Source organism: Taudactylus pleione, unplaced genomic scaffold (genome assembly GCF_031769625.1).
Source record: "Taudactylus pleione unplaced genomic scaffold, aTauple2 ptg000372l, whole genome shotgun sequence".
In the NCBI taxonomy this organism is placed as follows: domain Eukaryota; kingdom Metazoa; phylum Chordata; class Amphibia; order Anura; family Myobatrachidae; genus Taudactylus; species Taudactylus pleione.
The window spans coordinates 11,494,219-11,516,904 of record NW_028284773.1 but is presented as its reverse complement, the minus strand read 5'-3'; the positions used below and the strand labels follow the sequence as shown (position 1 = coordinate 11,516,904).

At 43.8% G+C, this 22,686-nt stretch overlaps 1 protein-coding gene across 1 annotated transcript in view; it reads left to right on the top strand.

The window, feature by feature from the left end:
• The window catches only part of LOC148508284 (putative cation-transporting ATPase 13A5), a 157,234-nt gene that overhangs the window by 108,949 nt on the left and 25,599 nt on the right, over positions 1-22,686 (top strand). Inside the window, exons 19-20 of the mRNA XM_088444741.1 lie at positions 6,844-7,018; positions 8,795-8,958. Of these exons, the coding sequence (XP_088300867.1) occupies positions 6,844-7,018; positions 8,795-8,958 (339 nt within the window). The remainder of the gene's footprint in view (positions 1-6,843; positions 7,019-8,794; positions 8,959-22,686) is intronic.

Genomic DNA, 22,686 nt, shown 5'->3' with positions numbered 1-22,686 from the left:
TACCCATGGTCTCTGCCTGTGTCCAATTCAAATAAAAGGACTTAACCAGGTAAGACATAAGTCCTCTTTTACATGCCTGGCAATGTAGAAATAGGTCTTGTGAAAATAATTGACTGTTTACTGTGCTGCATCTGCTGGATCACAGCATATTTAATATGCATACATTTTTAATAGACAGACACAGGTGTAACAACTAGAGTCACAGCAGTCATAAATGAAAGTGAGCTTCTGATTGGAGAGTGTAGTGTGTGTCACACAGGTGGTCAGATTGTGAGTTAGTTTTGCAGTGAGCCATGTTAATTGTACACTTGGGAGGAATGATTGCTCTTAAACTTCTCACTTCTGTGTTTCCATTTATGTTGTGCTCAGTATTACTCTTTTAGAGAACATTACAACATAGTAGTATCTATAATACTGTACAATAGCATTGTTTACACATGAGTACAGTACTACCTCTTCCATTCCTCTCCCCCTCCCACTTTATAATGCCAGATAAGGGGGTTGGTGTAACAAGCAGTGAAAATAGTATAGAAGTGAACCAGTGGAGAAGTTGCCCATAGCAACCAAACACCTTATACCAAGAATGTACTTGATAAATGCTAGCTGAAAGCTGATTGGTTGCTATGGGCAACTTCTCCACTTGTCCACTCTTTTCACTGCTTGATACATCAACCCCATATCTTCTTAAAATCATGAACACTGATGACACCTGTATAATATACAAGTGTCATCAGTGCATGTATAGTAAACACAGTTGAGAACAATGGTTGCAATATCAAAATGATATGTCTAACAGATTCTGACCCTTTGTGTCAGTCATATAATACAGAGCTCAACCTAGTGACTGCCATACAGTACATAGAGCATCACAATGACCCCTATACAATACAGAGAATATAATTGTGACCCCCCCATACAATACCAATAGTGCTGTTATGACAACCATAAAATGCAGAGAGAATTTTTGTGACCACTCTACAATACAGAGAGCATCACAATTACTGTCATAATAAAGCATTTATACACTATACAAAGAGAATTTTTGCTCCCCCATCATTCAAAAATATTTGTAATGTTAGGGATAGCATTAAAGAGAATTTGATTTGCTTGGTCATGAAATACCTGCCTGCCTTTTTAATTGTGCACAGAGGGGGAGGTATGCTGATGAGCATCTGATGCCTAGGATGGCTAACAGCCAATTATCCATTTGTAGGTCTGGGAGGCCCCAGAGAGCGTGCCACCCATGACCCACCCTTAATCCATCTCTACTAAAGTGTACACTTTGGAATACTACAATATGGATGCCTCCTCTCTCTTTTATTCATTTTTCAAGTCCACCTGGCTCTACTGTCCACACCAATTTCCCCACTGCTCTCTCATTTGTGGGGTTGTCTCACTCACACCCTCATCCTGGTGACTTGCAAGATGGTGGTGTGGGAGTCCTTATCTCCCCTGGCTGCACTTCCATGTCCTACCCCCTGAGACTTCTGTAGAGGTCCAATAAATCCACCTCTTTCACATATTCTTTGCTGATGCCATAAAAACTTGCATCCCCATGGTCCCACCTCCTACTTCCAAATGCAACCATGATGGTCATAACTCTGCTTTATTCTCCTCCTAACTGAAGTATCTCCTACTGTATGTCCACTCTCTCTTGCCCTGACTAAACTTTCTCCTTTTACAACACCACCCCTATCACCTACAGTACGATTTTGAATCTGCTGACCCTGCCTTTTCTCTTGTCCAGCAGACTGCACTGCAATGCTAGTATTTTAAGTTTACACACTATCTTCAATAATGCTCCTGCACTGCAAAATGGTACTGGAGGAAATTGTTCTTTGATATTCATACTCTCCCTACAGCTCTGCAATTACCAATGTTAAACAGTCCTATACTTTAGGTGTCTCAACTCCTCCCAGTCCTCCAATCACCTCCTATTATTTAAGACATTAACTCCCCCCTTTGTCTTCCTACTCCTCACATTCTGCCCTTGAGTCACTACCCACTTCACATCCAAGATTGACACCATCCACAAGCACACCTCCTCTCTCAAAACCCCTTCTTTTTCTCCCTTCCCACACTTACCTTTATACCTTGTCCTTCTTATCCTTCACCATTGGGGACAACACCTGTGTCCTCCTCTCATCATCTCCCCCCTTCACTTTCCCCTTGGGCTCCATTACCTCCTTTGCTCCCACTCTCTTGAAGCCTGCTCCCACCTTACCCATCTCTTCAAGCTGTCCCTCTCTTCTACAACTGTACCCTCCTCCTTTAAGCACTCTCTTGTCTCATCCATCCTTAGGAAACCCTCACTTAACCCTAATTTTCTATCAAACTACTGCCTTATCTCAGCACCTAAAAAGGAATGTCTATTTCTGACTCACTATATACCTTTCTTCCATTACCTTCTTTACCCTCCAGTTCACAAAATCTGGCCCTCGGTTCACAGAATCTGCCCTCACCAATGTCAAGAATGACCTTTTTACTGCCAAAGTCAATGTTCACTTCTAATGTCTCACCCTGTTAGATCAGCCTGCTGACTTTGATACTGTTGATCATCGTCTTCCCTTTCAAACCTTCCATTCAAAGGAACTCCTCCAGTCTTTCATCTAATGGCCCTTCCAATGGCCCATCCTTGCCCTCCTCCTCTTCTTCCTTTACACCTCCAACATTCTTAACGTTATCAGCTTCTAGGTCTCCAATTTCCCCTTTATGCTTATAACATTCAAATGTACTATTGTTCCCCTGACCTCCTTCCATCATTTCTCATGTCTCTTCATCCTGAATGACTCAGCAATTTCTCAAATTATACCAGACCTAAACCAATTTCTGCACCTCATCTCCTACCACTCTCTATTTCTGTTTATATCCTCTCCTTTCTGTCTGTCCCTCAAGTGTGCTGTTTGGGTGCCATCCTTGACTTCTCTCTCTTCTTCACCATTCACAGTCTACATGTCATTCACTCTCTGCAACATCTTTAGGATATGGATTTTTCTTATCTCCTGCCTCAACTGCTGTATCCTTATACTTTCTGGCCTCCACCAAACTTGTCTCACCTTATTGCAGTCTATCTTGAACACCGCTGCTCATCTAATTTTCCTCTCTTGTTGCTCAATGCTGGCCTCACCCATCTGTAACTTATTCAATAGCTCCCTATCCCCCTCTGGATCCATTTTAAACTCCTCAGACTCAAATATAATTCCCTCAAAGTACCTCAAGTCAATCAATCCTCCCCTTCTACTGTATATTTGCAACCACATATCTGCCTACAGTTCCACCCCCGCCCCTCTTGTACTGATTACTGTCTCACCTCCACACTAATAGCCACCTCTCATGCCAACCTTCAAGTTTTCTCCCTGTCCACCCAACTCCTCTGGAATTCAGGGCCTGATTCAGAGCCGGATGCTATTTGCAGACGGTCGTTCCAAAAAAGGGGCCGGCTATTTAAATTGAGCGCTCGCTCTTTGCGGTTTGTTGATGCCTCTATGTCTGAGCGAGCGAACGAAAAATGCGCTCGCTATTTTGTAAAGACGCCCCTTTGCCATTCACATCACACGTCATCTCCGGTATTTATTTGATTAATCGGGTACATCGAAAGGCATCAGAACTGCTCGCAGTGCTTGTGGTAGGATTTTCTTGCCGCTATCACTGCGAGCAGTTCAGGCTAAAAGACAACCAAGTGACCTGGTCGATGACGCTCCTTTACTAATTATGCACTCCCATTAAACGCCCTTTTGACCGTTAGGCACGCCTGCGTTCGGATCTCCACTCCCCCGTTTTCAAACACCTTCCCCTGTTACCACCCACGAACGGTACATTCTGTCAATCAAATTAGCAGCCCCTCGCTGTTTTGCGAGCGCACGATTTCCGATTGCAATAACTGTTTTGCGCATTCGCATTACGACCCATACACATGCGCAGTTGTGCGAACATCGCTCAGAGCGAACGAGCGGCCGCTTACGAGCGGCTCTGAATCAGGCCCACAGTGCCTGCCAAGCAAAACTTTTATACCTGTCTTGTCAGCTTCAAAGTGCACTGAAAATATACATTTTCATTAGAGCATACTAGACCTCTTCCTAAATCTCTACTTACTGTACCTCTGCCCTTGTTCTGCTGTTCCTCCACGTTCACCTACCAATTGTCCACTCCTCTGCTAAGTATGTAAGCTCTCACTAGCAGGGCAGTCTTCTTGTCCTACAAGATACAGTGAGTTTCCCTACCATCACGCCTTGTCCTTACCCTGACTTATCTGTTATTTTACTCCTGTGTGGTGTTTGCAATATATATAAATTTACATTGTATTGTACTTATATGTCAAGTTACAGTGGTACCATGTATTTTCCTTATATGGCACTACAGATATTTTGTGGCATAATAATAATTATTATTATTATTTCATAGCATAATTTCAGCCTATTTGTATTATTCTACACATCTCTACCTCAAACTAAACAATTTCTCATACATGCACCCTATGTATGCAACTTCTACACCCTACTGCAATTTCACCTGCCAATTTTATCCATTATTACATGGCATTGTGAATTATTATTACTATTTCAGCAATGTGTCCTCAATCATTTTGCAGTATCTCAACTGTGCTGTTAATCTGTTGTTACCATGTACTTCTACTTGCAATACGTTAACTGCTTTCCATATCTCTCTATACTACACTATCATCTCTTGTCCCCTACTCTACCATCCTTTCATTGTCCCATTCTGTGTTCATCTCTGTGTCCTCAATTATTATTTATCTATTTATTTATGTCTTTGATTTCACCACTGTGTATAGTGCTTTTTACAAATTGTTCATCCTGCCCCTTTACCTATGTAGTGTGCCCCAGATGGCTGCCTCACCCGGCACTTCCATGGGCAGGGTGAACAACCCATGGAAGAGTTTATTCATTTGTTAACTTACCCTTATATGTCTTACTTCCATGTATTGCTTATCTCTCACACTGTAACACATGTAGATGGCTGCCTTATCTGATACTCTCATGGGTAGTATGAACAATGCATGGATCTGCTGATTTTGTAAGGCTCCTGTATCTCACTTTAGTATTCTGTAGCTCACAGGTTCTTAAACTCAGTCTTCAGGACCCCAAACAGTGCATGGTTTCCATGTCTCCTCACAGAGTCACAAGTGTAATAATTAGCTCCACCTTGTGGATCTTTTAAATGTGTCAGTGAGTAATGACTACACCTGTACACCTGCTGGCTGACCTGGAAAACATGACCTGTGTGGGGTCCTGAGGACCGAGTTTGAGAACCACTGCTTTAGCTCCCCCATTACATATGATCTTGTCCAGGCATTGCCTATTCCACCCAGTGTAACCTATGTAGTGCTCCACAAGATGAATGTCTCATCTGGTACCAATGTGGACAGGACAAATAATCCTTGGAGTGTATAACTCAAAATGGTTTCCTCATGTCTCCATTCTGTTCATGATTTCTGTAAAATGGTTTGAATCCTTTTGGAGAACAGCGCTATATAAATAAACTTATTATTATAATCTGCCTCCAATGTAGCAATATTACCATTGTGTACAAAGACCACTGACCTCCACTAGCTATCAAATGGATCCACAATATGTACATTGTATTAACATCCTGTGTGATTGTGATTACTTTATTGCATATAGCAGAAACATAAGTGTAAAATAAAAATGTAAGATTACAAGTAATTTTCAAGTCATATTATCTAATGTAATATTTTTGTGTATGCTATTTTGTTATTAATTTGTGCAATTCATCTTTCTTTAATCCAGGAACTGACTCTAACGATCATTAAGATGATTTATATGGGCTAGTAAAATCCAGTAAACAGCAACATAATTAGATGTTATGTACTGTACATTGACCTGTTGATAGGATATAGATCAAAGTGGCCTATGAGACAGTTTCACCAGCCCTTTCCTGTCTAGTCTCCATCTTAGAAATGAGCTACTGAGCATATTTCCTTGTTTGTGTCACCTCCATGTCTTTTACATGTTGTCATTATGGGGTATTGTGTGTAGAATTTTGAGGACAAAAAATGAATTTATTCAATTTTGAAATAAGGCTGTAACATAACAAAATGTTGAAAAAGTGAAGCGCTGTGAATACTTTCCGGATGCACTGTATAACTATAAATGAACCCTCCCTCCCTGTAAAAAGCCCCTGTTTTTTGAACCCCCCACCTCCTCCTACCCTGTGACCAATGTAATTTATTTTATTATTTTACCCACCTGCAGCCTCATATTTCTTCTTGATAAACACCTCCACCATCCCCACTGATGCTAGATCCCCCATCTCACCCCTCCATGGGCATATACCCCCCTCCCCCACATGCAGGGTCCAGCAGAGTATGTGTCAGGGGGGACTCCACACTGCTGCATCTGATCTCTGCACTTGCAGAGATTAGCTAAATAGTGCTTGGAGGGGAACTAAGTTCCCCTCCTCGCACTGTGATCCCCGGCGCATGCACCCGGAAGTGCCTTTCACACGACATTCTGGGGCGAGATTCCGGAAGTGATATTGGTGGTCGCAGACTGCTGCATCACTCCTGGGAGAGGCTGGGGAGTCAGCGGTAATCCACACTTGTACAGAACTGATCTTTTCTTCTAAAGCCGGGTGACACAGTGGGGTAGCGCAGTCGTATATGATGCGGCCTTGCCAGCTGAAGCGTAGTTTAGATAGAGTAACCCCACTATAAATTCAAATTGACAGGTCCTGGATACTTATTCTTTTCCACTGCATATAAATTGTGAAAAATGAAACCTGTTAGAGCAAATGTTTAGGACTGTGAGCATGTATGATAGGTACACATTTTCTAAAATGTATTGTTTTCGGATTGTTCAACAGTGAGTTTATCTGGTCCTGCTTCAAAGCTAGCCCCTTACAGACCAGCAATGAGTCTTAGCTCTCCTCCATTACTGCTGTCAGTGTTCATCCACATTGCATTCTCCCTCATTATACAGACCAGTGCATTCTTACTGGTGCAGCAACAATCATGGTACAATGAAAGTGACGTCTTCAGGTGAGCATTTAAGAACTGCTTTATTGTGCAAATTTCAGTGACAGATGGGATTTAATTAAGGTGATAAGTACATTAATTTATAGGGGGTTTAATATTACTTTGCTTGTCCCTAAAATGTCAGATACATAATCCATCATTGCTATTATTTTACGAATTATAACAGTGTTTGTATCTGTTGTATAAAAAAATAGTTTGAGGAAAAGAAGGTCTCTGCGACCAAAAAAGACTCTATTGGGGAGCACTCTTATAGCTAAATTAATTTAATGTTTCATAACCTTTATATAACCTTTATTATAAAATTAGAACAATGTTAAAATTTACTTACAAGACAAACGCCAAAATACAAGGGTATGAGGTGAATGATACGCAATGAGGGTATGAGGGATCGTCCCTATTGTGGTGGCGAAATATGACAGCAAATGATTAACATATACAAATAACAAAAAATATACGTAATAAAATACACCCAAGATCCAGATATTGAAAAATTTTAATTTACTGCAGTGAATTCAAATTTTTCAATATCTGGATCCTGGGTGTATTTTATTACGTATATTTTTTGTCCCCTCACACCCTCATTCACACCTTACACTTGTGTTTTGGTGTTTGTCTTCTAAGTCAATTTTAATATTGTTCTAATTTGATAATAAAGGTTATATTTTATGTAACAATTTAATTTAGCTATAGGAGTAAAAGTAGTCCTCTTACCTGTGTGGTGGACTTCCCCCTTTCTCCTCCCCCCCCCCCCCCCTTTTTCTTTACTCACAATGTATACAAAATTAGGCCTGGAGTTATGTAACTGAAGCCTGCAGATAGAAAAAACACTTTTTACACAGAATATTATGGATCGTCACTGGGACGGTCACTGAAGAGTACAGTACAGTATATAGCAGAAAAATTCTGTACAATTCATGGCCTCCTGGGTTAAACAAAATATGTTTATCAGGCCTCAAGTTTTTTTTCAATTTGACATCTTCCTGCCTCAATTAAAGTGCACTTGGTACCTTCACATAACACAGACAGTGATTTTAAACGAGAGTTAAATTTAAAGTTTTAACATTCAGCCTATGAAATCACTAGAAACTAAAGACACCACTAAGGTCCTATGCTTAATGCTTCAATTATGTTGACTGAATATTAGTTCAGGCCAAAAATGGTAGATCAACTAGATCAGGACTGTAACTAGGAGTTTTCGATTGGTGCTACTGACAAGGGGGCGGCACTGCCATCGCCCCCTAGCACCTATATTTGGTTAGCTCAGCTTTTGTCTGGTCAGAGAGGCCACGTTACCTCAATGTGACTTCATACCGTCACATGAGTGGGAAGGTGGGCCGGCTCAGGGCACATTTTCACCCTGCTCTGAGCCTGCACTAGATGATTGTTATAATTCCATTATTTTGCTTTACATAAGCCTTTCGTAGACACTGAGCAAAGAAACACTGATCTTTTGACTTCTGCAACTCCCTTATTGCCCAGATAAGCTGTAGCAAGCAGGCCCTCTCATTTGTATTCACTATGTAATTTGAACACTGTGTTTATGTAATTATGTATTTATGTAATTATATACTATTTTGTACTTATACAACTTGTATGTGTCACACGTCTGTATGGTGCTTTGGATCCCTTGTGGTATCTAAATAACAATGATAATCTATTCAGATCTATTGTTTATTATGCTAAATCCATAGAAGGATCAAATATGTTTTTGTGTTTTTTTTTCTTTCAGTATTATGTTTAACAAATAATAAATTGCTTTGTATATTTCATATGATTCAGTGCATGTATTCTTCAAAACCAAAGTTATGTCAACCACACAGTACACGGTAACTCTCAAAACTTCCTGACCACAACACTCTGGCCTGTGAGTGGGATAAACCTGATCATTGTCGAAGTTGTGTTCTCCAAAGGAAGACCTTTCAGAAAGCCCATTCATACTAACTGTGAGTATCTACCTTATCCCACTTACCTTGTTTTAGATAACAAGTTATGTTTATTTTTAAGAACAATTGTATACCGTAAATATAATATAAAATCCCATCAAATGCTGGGCATACATTATAGATTTATCTTGCCGATCCACCAGATATTGGCGATCGGAAAGATAATTGTACAGTGTATTTGTGCGATTGACCACGGACATGCCAAATCGTCGGGCATGTTCGAAAGATCCAATGATGTAAGAGCTGCTAATCGGTCGCATTGGGCAGTGTATGTGCAACTTCGGGTATTTCCCCTGTTACTTCACAGAGGAGGAACGGGGAAAAGTTTCCTCCCCAGGGGAGGAACCCAGATATCATGTGGCCATACACTGTGACATATTTCACAATGTATGGCCATGAAAGCTAATGGTGTGAGCATGTGAGATAAAATGTCTGTCAGCCATAGGGTGCTGTTTGCTGTTGCTACGGGGCTAGAGCTCTCCCCTTGTACCCAGCTGCGGCCCTGCCCCCAACACAATCAGTGGCTAGTTAGTTGCTGTCTGTGATCAGTCCCCTCCCCTTTGACCAGACTCGTTCAGTTGCTTAGTGCGTATGTCACCTCCTGCTTCCTATGTGCTTCACTGCATCCCCCTCCCATCGGCTTCCTCTCCTGCCCCCTTGCCCAGTTCCCCTTTCATCCTCTCTTTACCCCTTCCAAATGCCCCCCCTCCTCGCGGCACCCCTCCTCCTTAGGGGTCAATCCCATTCCATGCGATGTTCTCGTAGGTGCGAGTCATTTCGACAGTGGCCACGCTTGACGGCAGCCCAGATAAAAGTGCTCACAACTCTATAGGGCTCTGAGCAAAATTAAATTAATTCAGGCTCAGAGCGGGCCGCAAACGGTGCGAATGGTCCAGCTGAAAAGTGTAAAAGGGAAAAGCCAAGCATCATGACCTTCCATACACAGCCTCAGCATGGGTGGGAGCTGCCATATACTTTGGAAGGTAAGTCACATGTTATTGTTATTTTATTTGAATACACTGTTATCTGCATTAGTAGTCCTCTTTACTGTTTTGAACATATATATATGTACATATCTCTATCGACTAAGGTCTGTCCCACATTTGAAACTGTGGCGCATGCATTCCCACAACAGATATGGGACAATGCAGCCGGAGAGTACGGAGGAAGTCTCTGGGCTGGGGTTAGTATACAGCAGGGCAGGAGGGAGATCGATGTGCCAAGTCCCTTTTACTAGTGTGTGCGTGCGCGCTTCACCCCTCCTATGCTCAGCTCCTACTGTCCCTCTCATCCCCGTCCCTTTATTCCCAGTTCTATTCTTTCCTGTTGATGTGGCAATTGCATGCACAATGCGCACAGTGGGAGCTGTCCCTGTGAAGTATTGACTTCCAGGTTTATGACCCAGGAGTCCTATTGCACATGCACTAGGACTTGCTGCATAAAGGAACCCATAGACTTCCATAAGCAATGCTGTCTATAGAGGTACACTTTCCAGAGCTTGATGCATATGGCCACATAGAATATTATGAGGCTAGCTGTCCCGCTAGTCCGCGGTAAATATCTCCAATATCTGCTATGGGTCTTTTTAATACATATGGCGGAACATCTATATTGTAGTAAACCTCCAAAAACAGCAGTTTTCTTTAGTAAAAATGCTGTAAAACCAATGATACATACCGCCTTGATAGAGTAACAGTTATGGTAATTATGCATATCGTGCATGGTTGGTATATACAGTCAACAAAATATGTAGGGAGAAAACATAAGCAGGGAGACCGAAGACATGATTCAGAAGTGGACGCAGCAGAGTAACTAGTAGCTGCTACTGCCCCTGTATGGTAATGTTGTAGCCGTTGGGCGTCCTATTGAGATGCACACCGGCAAAGGCATGAAACTGCTGATGTGGTCAAAAAGACGCAGCCGCACCATCGGATATTGCACCTGCCATATGCAGGTGCAGAATGTCTGTCAGTTCATTGTTGTTGGCGTCAGTTGAACTACAACTCTCAACGCAGTTCCTGACCCCGACATGCCTGCGACATGCCCATCACCGTCAGATGCGGCTGGTAGGTGTTGTATTTGCTTGACATAACAATTTTTCATTTATTTTACTGGCTATTGAAACTACCTTCACATTAGGCAGATCATGCCTACAGATTTATTTTTGTCATGTCCTGTTTCCCATTGTGATGCACTGATAGAAAAAACAGGGCCAATTACTTGAATATGCCCTCCAGGCAAAAAGCTGCCATTCAGCCCCTGTAGCAGGATGCTTTGACCCTGAAGCCAGAATCGCTGCTGTAGCTCTTACAGCCCCCTGGAGCATTCTGAGGATGCTCCGGGCAGTATTGTAACTCCCGGGGCTGGCAGACAAGCCCCTTCTACATGAATTCATGCACTCAAGGGGTGTAGCTGGCACAGGGTGCAGTAAATCCTGTTACGGTGCTGAAAAATTGGTAAATGGAGAGGTGCTGTAGAAAAATGTTAAAAAAAAAATAAGAGATAAAAAATTATTACAGTAAGAATGAGGAAAAGCTTGTGAATGAGGAAAGAATACAAAATGTTACAATGAGATGGGGCAACGGTGAAGGAATGAGAATGTTAGAAGGAACTGCACATGCACAAACTGGTTACATGGGTCACATGCACACATCATGCAACTGGCAATGCAAAGTGGATAACCTTTATCGCTTTGGGCTAGTAACGCTGAGGCAGCTGAACAATCTTTTAATTTAAATAACTTGTTTCAAAAATATTGACCATTGAAACTATTTTAAATAAATTTTAAAACTGTTTTAATTAATTTTCTTCAGTTACTGCCACCCTGAGATGACAATAACGGAACAAGTATCAGTAAAGTACATGTATTGGCAGAGACTAGTGTATCAAAGCGTTAACTCTTGCCACTCAGGGCCAGTATTCGAAGGCTTCCTTATCGCTGATCTTTCCTAACTCAGGGCCTGATTCAGAGCCACTCGTAAGCGGCCGCTCGTTCGCTCCAAACGATGTTCGCACAACTGCGCATGCGTATGGGTCATAATGCGCATGCGCCAACCAGTCAGTATGATCGGAAATCGAGCACTCGCCAAATAGCGAGTGCCTGCTAATTTGAGTGACAGGATGAGGCGTTTGTGGGTGGTAACAAGGGAAGGTGCTTGAAAACGGGGAGTGGAGATCCGAACGCAGGCGTGCCAAACGGTCAACACGGGCGTTTTAAGGGTGTGCATAATTAACAAAGCAGCGTCATCGACCACGTCACTTGGTTGTCTCTTAGCCTGAACTGTTCGCATGATTGCGGTAGGATAAACCTACCACAAGCACTGCGAGCAGTTCAGATGCCTTTCGATGTACTCGATTAATCAAATAAATAGCGGAGATGACGTATGATGCGAGCGGCCAGGGGGTGTCTTTACAAAATAGCGAGCGCATGTTTCGTTCGCTCGCTCACACATAGAGGCGTCAACAGACCGCAAAGAGCGAGCGCTCAATTTAAATAGCCGGACCCTTTTTCTGACCGAGCGAGCGCAAATAGCGTCCGGCTCTGAATCAGGCCCTCAGTAACTTACACAACTCTTGGAATCACTATCCATGATAGGCAGGGATGTGACATGATGACATAACGGAGGAGAAGGCTGCACACATACAGAATCCATTAATGCAGTCTGGCCATTAATGTTCACAACTTTGGCTTTGAAAATTTAGAAAAAAGTAGCACAATGAAAGAAAATGTGGAAAATTGGGGAAAAAGCACACAATCTAGGGCAGGACCCATTCTGCGAGTGTGCACAATGGGTCCTGCCAACATGCACGCTAGCCTTTGAATGCCTCTGCCTGATTGACAGGCAGAGGTATTTAAGGGGCAGTGCGGGGTCAACTGGCGTTCCCAGAAACGGGGCATGTGTACGTTCCGTTTTTTGGGAGTGGCCAGCCCAGAGACTATGTGGACGTACAGAGTTTGTGGTCCTGAGGACCGAGTATGAGAACCTGTGATCTAGGGTAAGAAGGCAAAAAAACAGGTCTTATACGAGCCTCATATATTTTTTTTCCAAATGGAGAGCAACTGGTATGATCATTTATATATATATATATATATATATATATATATATATATAGATATAGGTATAGATATATATATACAGGTTGAGTCTCCCATATCCAAAATGCTTGGGACCAGGGGTATTTTGGATAACGGAATATTCCGTATTTTGGAATATTTGCATATCATAATGAGATATCTTGGGAATGGGGCCCAAATATACACACAGAATGCATTTATGTGTTATATACACCTTATACACACAGCCTGCAGGTAATTTTATACAATATTTTCAATAATTTTGTGGCTCAAGCAAAGTTTGTGTACATACATGAAATTCTTTTATATTTCATATACACCTTATACACACAGCCTGAATGTTATTTTACACAATATTTTTAATAATTTGTGCCTTAGACAAAGTTTGTGTACATTAACCCACCAAAAATCTAAGATTTCATTATCTCAGTCATGCCAAAATGATTCCGTATTTTGGAATATTCCGTATTTCGGAATATTTGGATATGGGAGACTCAACCTGTATATATATAAAGAAAGTAGCGGCACTCAGAGACTGGTATTCAATAAATGGTGTTACAGAAATCCAACGCTTCAGAGCTCTATGGCCCCTTTGTCAAGGTGTAAACGGGGCCATAGAGCTCTGAAGCGCTGGATTTCTGTAACACCATTTAATATATACTTATTGAATACCAGTCTTTGAGTGCCGCTACCTTCATTTTTTTTTCTGGATTTGCATTTGTTTTGAGGGCATCGGAGGAGTGCCGGTCCTACCTATTGTTTTTATATATATATATATATATATATATATATTAGGGGTGTGCACCGGCCACTTTTCGTGTTTTGTGTTTTGGTTTTGGATCTGGATCTTTCTTCGTGTTTTGGATCTGGATTGGTTTTGCCAAAACCACCCTTCCGTGTTTTGGGTTCTGGGTTTTGTGTTTTGGATCTGTATTTTTTTTTTAAAAAGCATAAAAACAGCTAAAATCACAGAATTTGTTGGTTTCTCTGCTCCTATGCTATTATTAACCTCAATAACCTTAATTTCCACTCATTTCCAGTCTATTCTGAACACCTCACACCTCACAATAGTGTTTTCATGTCCAAAAGGTTGCACCGAGGTAGCTGGATGACTATGCTAAGCGACACGAGTGGGCGGCACAAACACGTGACCCATCTAGGAGTGACACTGCAGTGGCAGACAGGATGGCAGTTAGAAAAACTAGGCCCCAAACTGTACATAATGCAAAGAAAAAAAAGAAGTGCAAGATGGAATTGTCCTTGGGCCCTCCCACCCACCCTTATGTTGTATAAACAGGACATGCACACTTTAACAAATCAATCATTTCAGCGCCAGGGTCTGCCACACAACTGTGGCTGAAATGATTGGTTCGTTTGGGCCCCCACAAAACAAGCTGGCAATTAATGTGTCCCTGCACAAACTGGCTCTACGGAGGCAAGATGTCATCCTCATCCTCCTCATCCACCGATTCCTCACCCTCTTCAGTGTGTACATCCTCATCCTCACAAAGTATTAACTCGTCCCCACTTGAATCCACCACCACAGGTCCCTCTGTACCTTCTGGAGGCTGGTCTCCCTGGAAGAGCTGATAATTCATTTTGATGAACATCATCTTCTCCACATTCTGTGGAAGCAACCTCCTACGCCTTTCGCTGACAAGGTTCCCGGCTGCACTAAACACTCTTTCGGAGTACACACTGGAGGGGGGGCAACTCAGGTAAAATAGAGCCAGCTTGTACAGGGGCCTCCAAATTGCCTCTTTTTCCTGCCAGTACAGGTATGGACTGTCTGACATGCCTACTTGGATGCTGTCACCGATGTAATCCTCCACCATTCTGTCAATGGTGACAGTATCATATGCAGTGACAGTAGACATGTCAGAAATTGTTGCCAGGTCCTTCAGTCCGGACCAGATGTCCAAACTTGGTCCTGCCTGCCCTGCATCACCGCCAGCGGGTTGCTTAGGATACCTAAGTTTTTTCCTGGCAGCCCCAGTTGCGGGAGAAAATGAAGAAGGAGCCGTTGACGTGTCACGTTCCGCTTCAGCTGACAGTGTGTTCACCAGCAGGTCTTTGCACCTCTGCAGGCTTGTGTCGGCCGGAAAGAGAGACACCACATAGGCTTTAAACCTAGGATCAAGCACGGTGGCCAAAATGTAGTGGTCTGATTTCAACAGATTGACCACCCTGGAATCCTGGCAAAGCGAATGAAGGGCTTCATCCACAAGTCCCACATGCCGAGCGGAATCGCTCCGTCTTAGCTCCTCCTTCACTTTCTCCAGCTGCTTCTGCAAAAGCCTGATGAGGGGAATGACCTGACTCAAGCTGGCTGTGTCTGAACTGACTTCACGTGTGGCAAGTTCGAAGGGCTGGAGAACCTTGCACAACACGGAAATCATTCTCCACTGCGCTTGAGTCAGGTGCATACCCCCTCCTTTGCCTATGTCATAGGTGGATGTATAGGCTTGTATGGCCTTTTGCTGCTCCTCCATCCTCTGAAGCATATAGAGGGTTGAGTTCCACCGCGTCACAACCTCTTGCTTCAGGTGATGGCGGGGCAGGTTCAAGAGTGTTTGCTGGCGCTCCAGTCTTCGGCACGCAGTTGCTGAATGGCGAAAGTGGCCAGAAATTTTTCGGGCCACCCAAAGCGTCTCCTGCACGCCCCTGTCGCTTTTCAGAAAATTCTGCACCACCAAGTTTATTGTGTGAGCAAAACATGGGACGTGCTGGAATTTGCCCAGATGTAATGCCCGCACAATATTGGTGGCGTTGTCAGATATCACAAATCCCCAGGAGAGTCTAAGTGGGGTAAGCCACTGGGCGATGATTTCCCTCAGTTTCTCTAAGAGGTTGTCGGCGGTGTGCCTCTTACTGAAACCGGTGATACACAGCGTAGCCTGCCTTGTAACGAGCTGGCGTTTCTGAGATGCTGCTACTGGTGACGCTGCTGCTGTTGCTGCGTAAGGTGATACATCTACCCAGTGGGCTGTCACAGTCATATAGTCCTTAGTCTGCCCTGTTCCACTTGTCCACATGTCCGTGGTTAAGTGGACATTGTGTACAACGGCATTTTTCAGGACACTGAGGACACTTTTTCTGACGTTTCTGTACAGTCTCGGTATCGCCTGCCTAGTGAAGTGGAATCTAGACGGGATTTGGAACCGGGGACACACTACCTCCATCAATTGTCTAAATCCCACTGCACTAATGGCGGATACCGGACGCACGTCTAACACCAACATAGCAGTCAAGGCCTCAGTTATACGTTTTGCTTCAGGATGACTGCTGTCGTACTTCATCCTCCTCGCTAAGGACTGTTGGAGGGTCAATTGTTTAGTAAAAGTAGTGGTGTTCCTACTTCCTCTCTGGGATGATGAACGACTCCCAGCAGCAGCAACAGCAGCAGCGGCAGCAGTAGGCGTAGCAATGCAGGATCCTCCAGAGGAATCCCGGATAGGAGAGTCAGTCATGCCAGTGACATGGCCTGCAGGACTACTTCCGATCCTGACTAAGGAGGAAATTGACGAGGAGGGAGTTGACGGTGTGGTTTGCAGGCGCTTGGATACAACAGAACAACGGGATTTAGGTGTCCCTGGACTGCTTACGGTCTTAGCCAAAGTTTCTGAACTTGACAGTAACTTTTTATGAACGCGCTGCAGGTGCCGTATAAGGGAGGATGTTCCTAGGTGGTTGACGTCCCTACCCCTACTTATTTCACCTTTACATATGGTACATATGGCAAGACAGTTGTTGTCCGGATTTGGATAGAAATATTGCCAGACCAAAGAGGTGGAATGTTTGGTCTTCTGCCCAGGCATGACCGTGATGGGCTTTTTCATCCCACGGACAACAACTGTCTCCCCCGGAGCCTGATTTAAACAAACCACATCACCATCAGAATCCTCCTCGCCAACTTCCTCCTCAGCGCCAGCTACACCAGTATCCTCATCCTGTTGTACTTCAACAGTGACATCTTCAATTTGCATATCAGCAAGTGGACTGTGGGTGCTCCTTTCAGCACTTGCAGGGGGCGTGCAAATGGTGGAAAGAGCCACCTCTTCCCGTCCAGTGCTGGGAAGGTCAGGCATCGCAACCACCACCACACTTGGACTCTCCTTGGGGATTTGTGATATCTTCTTAGAAAGCACAGTTCTTCGCTGTGCTTTTGCCAGCTTAACTCTTTTGATTTTTTTAGTGGGAGGAGGGCTTCCATCGTCATGTGAAGCTGAACCACTAGTCATGAACATACTAGGGATCGACCTTAGCCGTTCCTTGCCACTCCGTGTCGTAAATGGCATATTGGCAAGTTTACGTTTCTCTTCAGCTGATTTAAATGTCTTTTTCAAGGTCATTTTCCTGAACTTTGCCATTTGGGATTGTATGTGCCCTCTACTATGACATTGGGCATCGGCCTTGGCAGACGACGTTGATGGCATGTTATCGTCTATGTCATGACTAGTGGCAGCAGCTTCAGCACTAGGAGGAAGTGGTTCTTGATCTTTCTCTATTTTATTTTTATCGGAGAAAGTTTGGTCCTCCATTTATGTTATATCGATTTGATATATACGTGCGGCTAAACACAGAAAATAATTTTTTTTTTGGTTTGGACTGGAGTGTACCTTGTGGGTTACAGCACCCTTTAACGGTCAAGCCAGCCGGCCCTTTACTTATGACACAGGCGCACTCTTGGCACTACTTTGTTGATGCACGTGCGGCTACTGCGCACACAATTCACAAACACAGAAAATAATTTTTTTTTTGGTTTGGACTGGAGTGTACTTTCGGGGGTTACAGCACCCTTAACGGTCAAGCCAGCCGGCCCTTTACTTATGACACAGGTGCATGCTTGGCACTACTTTGTTGATGCACGTGCGGCTACTGCGCACACAATTCACAAACACAGAAAATAATTTTTTTTTTGGTTTGGACTGGAGTGTACTTTCGGGGGTTACAGCACCCTTAATGGTCAAGCCAGCCGGCCCTTTACTTATGACACAGGCGCACGCTTGGCACTACTTTGTTGATGCACGTGCGGCTACTGCGCACACAATTCACAAACACAGAAAATAATTTTTTTTTTGGTTTGGACTGGAGTGTACTTTTGGGGGTTACAGCACCCTTAACGGTCAAGCCAGCCGGCCCTTTACTTATGACACAGGCGCACGCTTGGCACTACTTTGTTGATGCACGTGCGGCTACTGCGCACACAATTCACAAACACAGAAAATATATTATTTTTTTAGCACTTGGGGGGAGCACCCCTGATGGACAGAGCACCCCCTGGACAACACTACAGCACTCCTTTAGGACTGGGACACTGCACAGGACTTTGGAGTGGACACAGCCCCTATGGAGAACTGACTGCACAACACAGTCCAGCCAGCCCCTATGGACTTTGAAGTAGTGGACACAGCCCCTATTAACAACAGCAGCACAGCACAACACAGCCAGCCCCTATGGACTTTGAAGTAGTGGACAACAGCAGCACTACACTACACTACACAGCCCTAACTCCCACCCTCCCTCTTCACTGTCCACAGCCGAGTGAGAAAATGGCGCCGACGCAGGTACCTTATATAGGATCCAAAACCCGCGAGACTCGGAAGGCGGGATGATGACGTTTTGCCTCGATTTCAGATCCGAGTCAGGCGGGAAAAGTCGAGCCTGACTCGGATCGGACTCGGATCGGGGGGGCTCGGGGGGGGTTCGGATTTCAGAAATCCGAACTCGCTCACCCCTAATATATATATATATATATATATATATATATATATATATATATATATATATAAGGGATGTGCGCCGGACCATTTTTGCCGGATTTGGATTTGGTTCTAATTCGTCGTCCGGCTTTGGATTTGGATTTGCCAAACTGCGGTGACTGGCTTTGGATTTGGATTTGGATTTTTTGCCAAAATTGGCAAAAAAAGCTAAAATTACATAAATTGGGCTTTTTTTTCTTCCTAGAGTGTTATTTACCTCAATAACATTAATTTACAGTCATTTACAGTCAATTTAGACCACCTCACAGCTTAAATTATTCTTTTCACCATTATTGGCCAAAGGTTGCAGTGAGCTGACTGGTGACCAAGTGTCAGAGCAGCGGCGCAGTGGCACAGACACCACAGTTTAAAGCACATCTATGAAACTATGCCACACAGCAGTGGCAGAAATTAAAGGTAGTGCTAGATAGAATTGTCCTTGGGCCCTCCCACCCACCCTTTATGTTGGATCTTAAAAAGGACATGCACACTTTAACAAACGAAGCATTTCAGCGACAGGTACTGCCACTTTGTGGCTGAAGTGCTTGGTTTGTTTGGGCCCCCACAAAAAAATCTTCCAATCTACTAAAGGCAACAGGTCTACAGTGGCATGATGTCACCATCATTGCCATCCTCACCCTCATCAGTGTGTACATCATCCGATTCCTCACACAATATCAGTTCATCCCCGCTGGAATCTACCATTACAGAAGTATCTGTACTGTGACGTGATTGGTGGGAAAGGTTTTCCTCGTGAAATTTCCAGTTCATTTTAATGAACATCATTTTTTCTACATTTTGTGGAAGTAGCCTCCTTCGTCGTTCACTCACAAGGTTCCCGGCTGTACTGAAAACTCTCTCCGAGTACACACTGCAGGGTGGGCAGCTTAAATAATGCAAAGCCAGTTTATACAAGGGTCTCCAAATTGCCTTTTTTTTCTTCCAATATTCGAAGGGACTCTGTGACATGTCTACGTGTACGGTGTCCTGAAAATAGTCCTCCACCATTCTTTGGATGGTAATCGTATTAGATGGAGTTGCGGTAGAGGTGTCACTGGTGTTGGGCAAATCTTTTAGACCCGACCAGATGTCAAAATGTTGACTTGACTTATCTGCATCACCACTGGGTCTTTTGGAAAAGGTGCATTTTTTTCTGGCTGCTGCTGGAGAAACCGAAGGAGGAGACGTCATCGTAGTGCCATGTGTCACTTCAGCTGCCAACTTGCTCACCAGGAGCGCTTTGGTTCTTTTAAGATCTGGGTCAGTTGTAAAGAAAGCCACAGCATATGACTTGAACCTAGGATCAAGAATGGTTGCTAAAATATAATGATCAGATTTCAAGATCTTGGCCACCCGTGGATCCTGGCGAAGCGAACAAAGGACTTGATCTATCAGTCCAGAATACTTTGCGGAATCACTTTGTTTAATATCATCCTTCAATTTCTCCAGCTGCTTTTCCAAAAGCGAAATCAGGGGAATCACCTTACTCAAGCTAGCAGTGTCAGCACTCACTTCACAAGTGGCAACTTCAAATGGTTTGAGCACCTTGCACAAGACAGAAAGTACTCTCCACTGTGCTGGGGTAAGGTACATTCCCCCTCCTCTCCCAATGTCATGGCTTGTCGTATAGCTATGGATGGCTTTTTGCTGCTCTTCCATCCGCTGAAGCATATACAGGGTTGAGTTCCACCTCATTACCACTTCTTGCTTCAGTTGATGGCAGGGCAAATTAAACTGCTCTTGCAGGTGCTGCAATCTCCTGCATGCTGTTGCTGAATGCCGAAAATGTCCCGAAATTTTTCGGGCCACAGACAGCATCTCCTGCACGCCCCTGTCGTTTTTTAAAAAACCCTGCACCACTAAGTTTATTGTGTGAGCAAAACAGGGGATGTGTTGGAATTCACCCAGCTGTAATGCTTTCACTATATTTGTAGCATTGTCAGAAATCACAAATCCTGAGGAGAGTCCAAGTTTCTATGACATCTCTTAGTTTTTCTAAGAGGTTGTCAGCGGTATGCCTCTTATTGAATCCGGTGATGCACAGAGTTGCCTGCCTCTGAATGAGCTGGTGTTGTTTGTTAGATACTGCTGCTGCTGAAGGCGATTCACCCACCCAGTGGGCCGTCACAGTCATGTAATCTTTAGTTTGTCCACTACCGCTTGTCCACATATCTGTGGTTAAGTGGACAGTGGGTACAATAGCATTTTGCAGACCAATAATTAGGTTCTGTTTAACGTCCTGGTACAGCCGAGGAATGGCTTTTCGGGTAAAATGAAACCGAGATGGAATTTGGTACCGGGGACACATGACCTCAACTAGCTGTGTAAATCCCACTGCATTAATTGAGGATATTGGACGCAGATCTAATATTAGCATAGCTGTCATGGCGTCAGTGATCCGCTGTGCGACAGGGTGAGAGCTGTCATACTTGCTTCCCCTTGCAAGAGATTCTTTAACAGTCAATTGTTTTTTTGGTATACTACTAGTAGTCTTCTTGGTCCACTTCTGGGATGAAGATCCACCAGCAGCAGCAGCAGCAGCAGCAGCAGGCCTAGCGCTCAAAGATTCAGTTTCTTCTGAGGTGTCCTGGAAATTGGAGGAGTCACCGTGACTTAGCACTAACAAATTGGATGTTGTACTACCACTGATCATTCCTGAGGATATTGAGGAGGAAGGTGTTGTCGGCGGAGATTGCAGGTGCTGGGATTTAGTAGAGAGAAGGCATCTAGCTAATGCTGGACTGCTTGTTGTTATTTTTTTTGCAGTAGTTTCTGTTATCAAACACCTGTCATGAGCTCGCTGCAGATGACGTAATAGCGTAGAGGTTCCTAGATGTTTAACGTCCCTACCTCTACTAACTGTGGTCTCACAGAGGCTACAAATGGCTTGACAAATGTTGTCAGGGTTTGGGTAAAAGTAATTCCACACAAAAGATGTGGATTTGTTGGTTCTATGCCCAGGCATGGCAATGGCCTTCTTATCTTGGCCAAGAGCTGCTTCCACTGGTGCCTGACTTATACAAATAATATCCTCATCCTCAGCATCCTCATTAGTGCCAGCGTCAGCTGCACATATATTCCTCTCATCCTCTTGCAATTCCACGGTGGCATCCTCAATTTCTATGTCCTCGGCAATACTGCTCATCCCCACAACTACAGATGGAAAAGAAACTGTGGAGGGCGGCTTCTCTGAAAGGTCAGGCTTACACATAGAAATGCCACTTGTGGACCCACTTAGACTCTCCTCAGGGATTTCTGACATTTGTGTTTCAAAAAACACAGTTTGTTCGACTGCCTTATTGGTTTTACATTTTTTCACACTTCTAGTCTGATTGAAAAGGTCTTTTATCATCACGAGAGGCACAAGATGCCTCACTGATAGCTGCAGAACCACCACTCAGAAATAAAGGGCAAAGCCTGAGTCTTTCCTTGCCGCTACGTGTGGTGAATGGTATGTTGCCAATTTTCTGTTTCTCTGCAATAGTAGTAGTCTTTAGAGGTTTTTTTTTTGTCTTTACCCCTGTAAAATCTACATATTTTGATTTCAGGTTCCCTAAGGTTTTAAAGCCTCTACGCCCTTGAGCATCAGCTTTAGATAAAAGTGATGGACTTCCAGCCGCTGCAATGCTAGCATTTACATGTTGTTTCTGCTCTCCTCTCAGTTCATTCTCGTGATCCATATTACTTTATCACTATGAACTGGAGTCACACAGCTTGTATACACACAGTGGGCAATGCCCTTTCACGGAGCTTGTATAATAGACACAGTGGGCTATGCCCTGTCACGGAGCTTGTATAATACACTCAGTGGGCTATGCCCTGTCACGGAGCTTGTATAATACACTCAGTGGGCTATGCCCTGTCACGGAGCTTGTATAATACTCAGTGGGC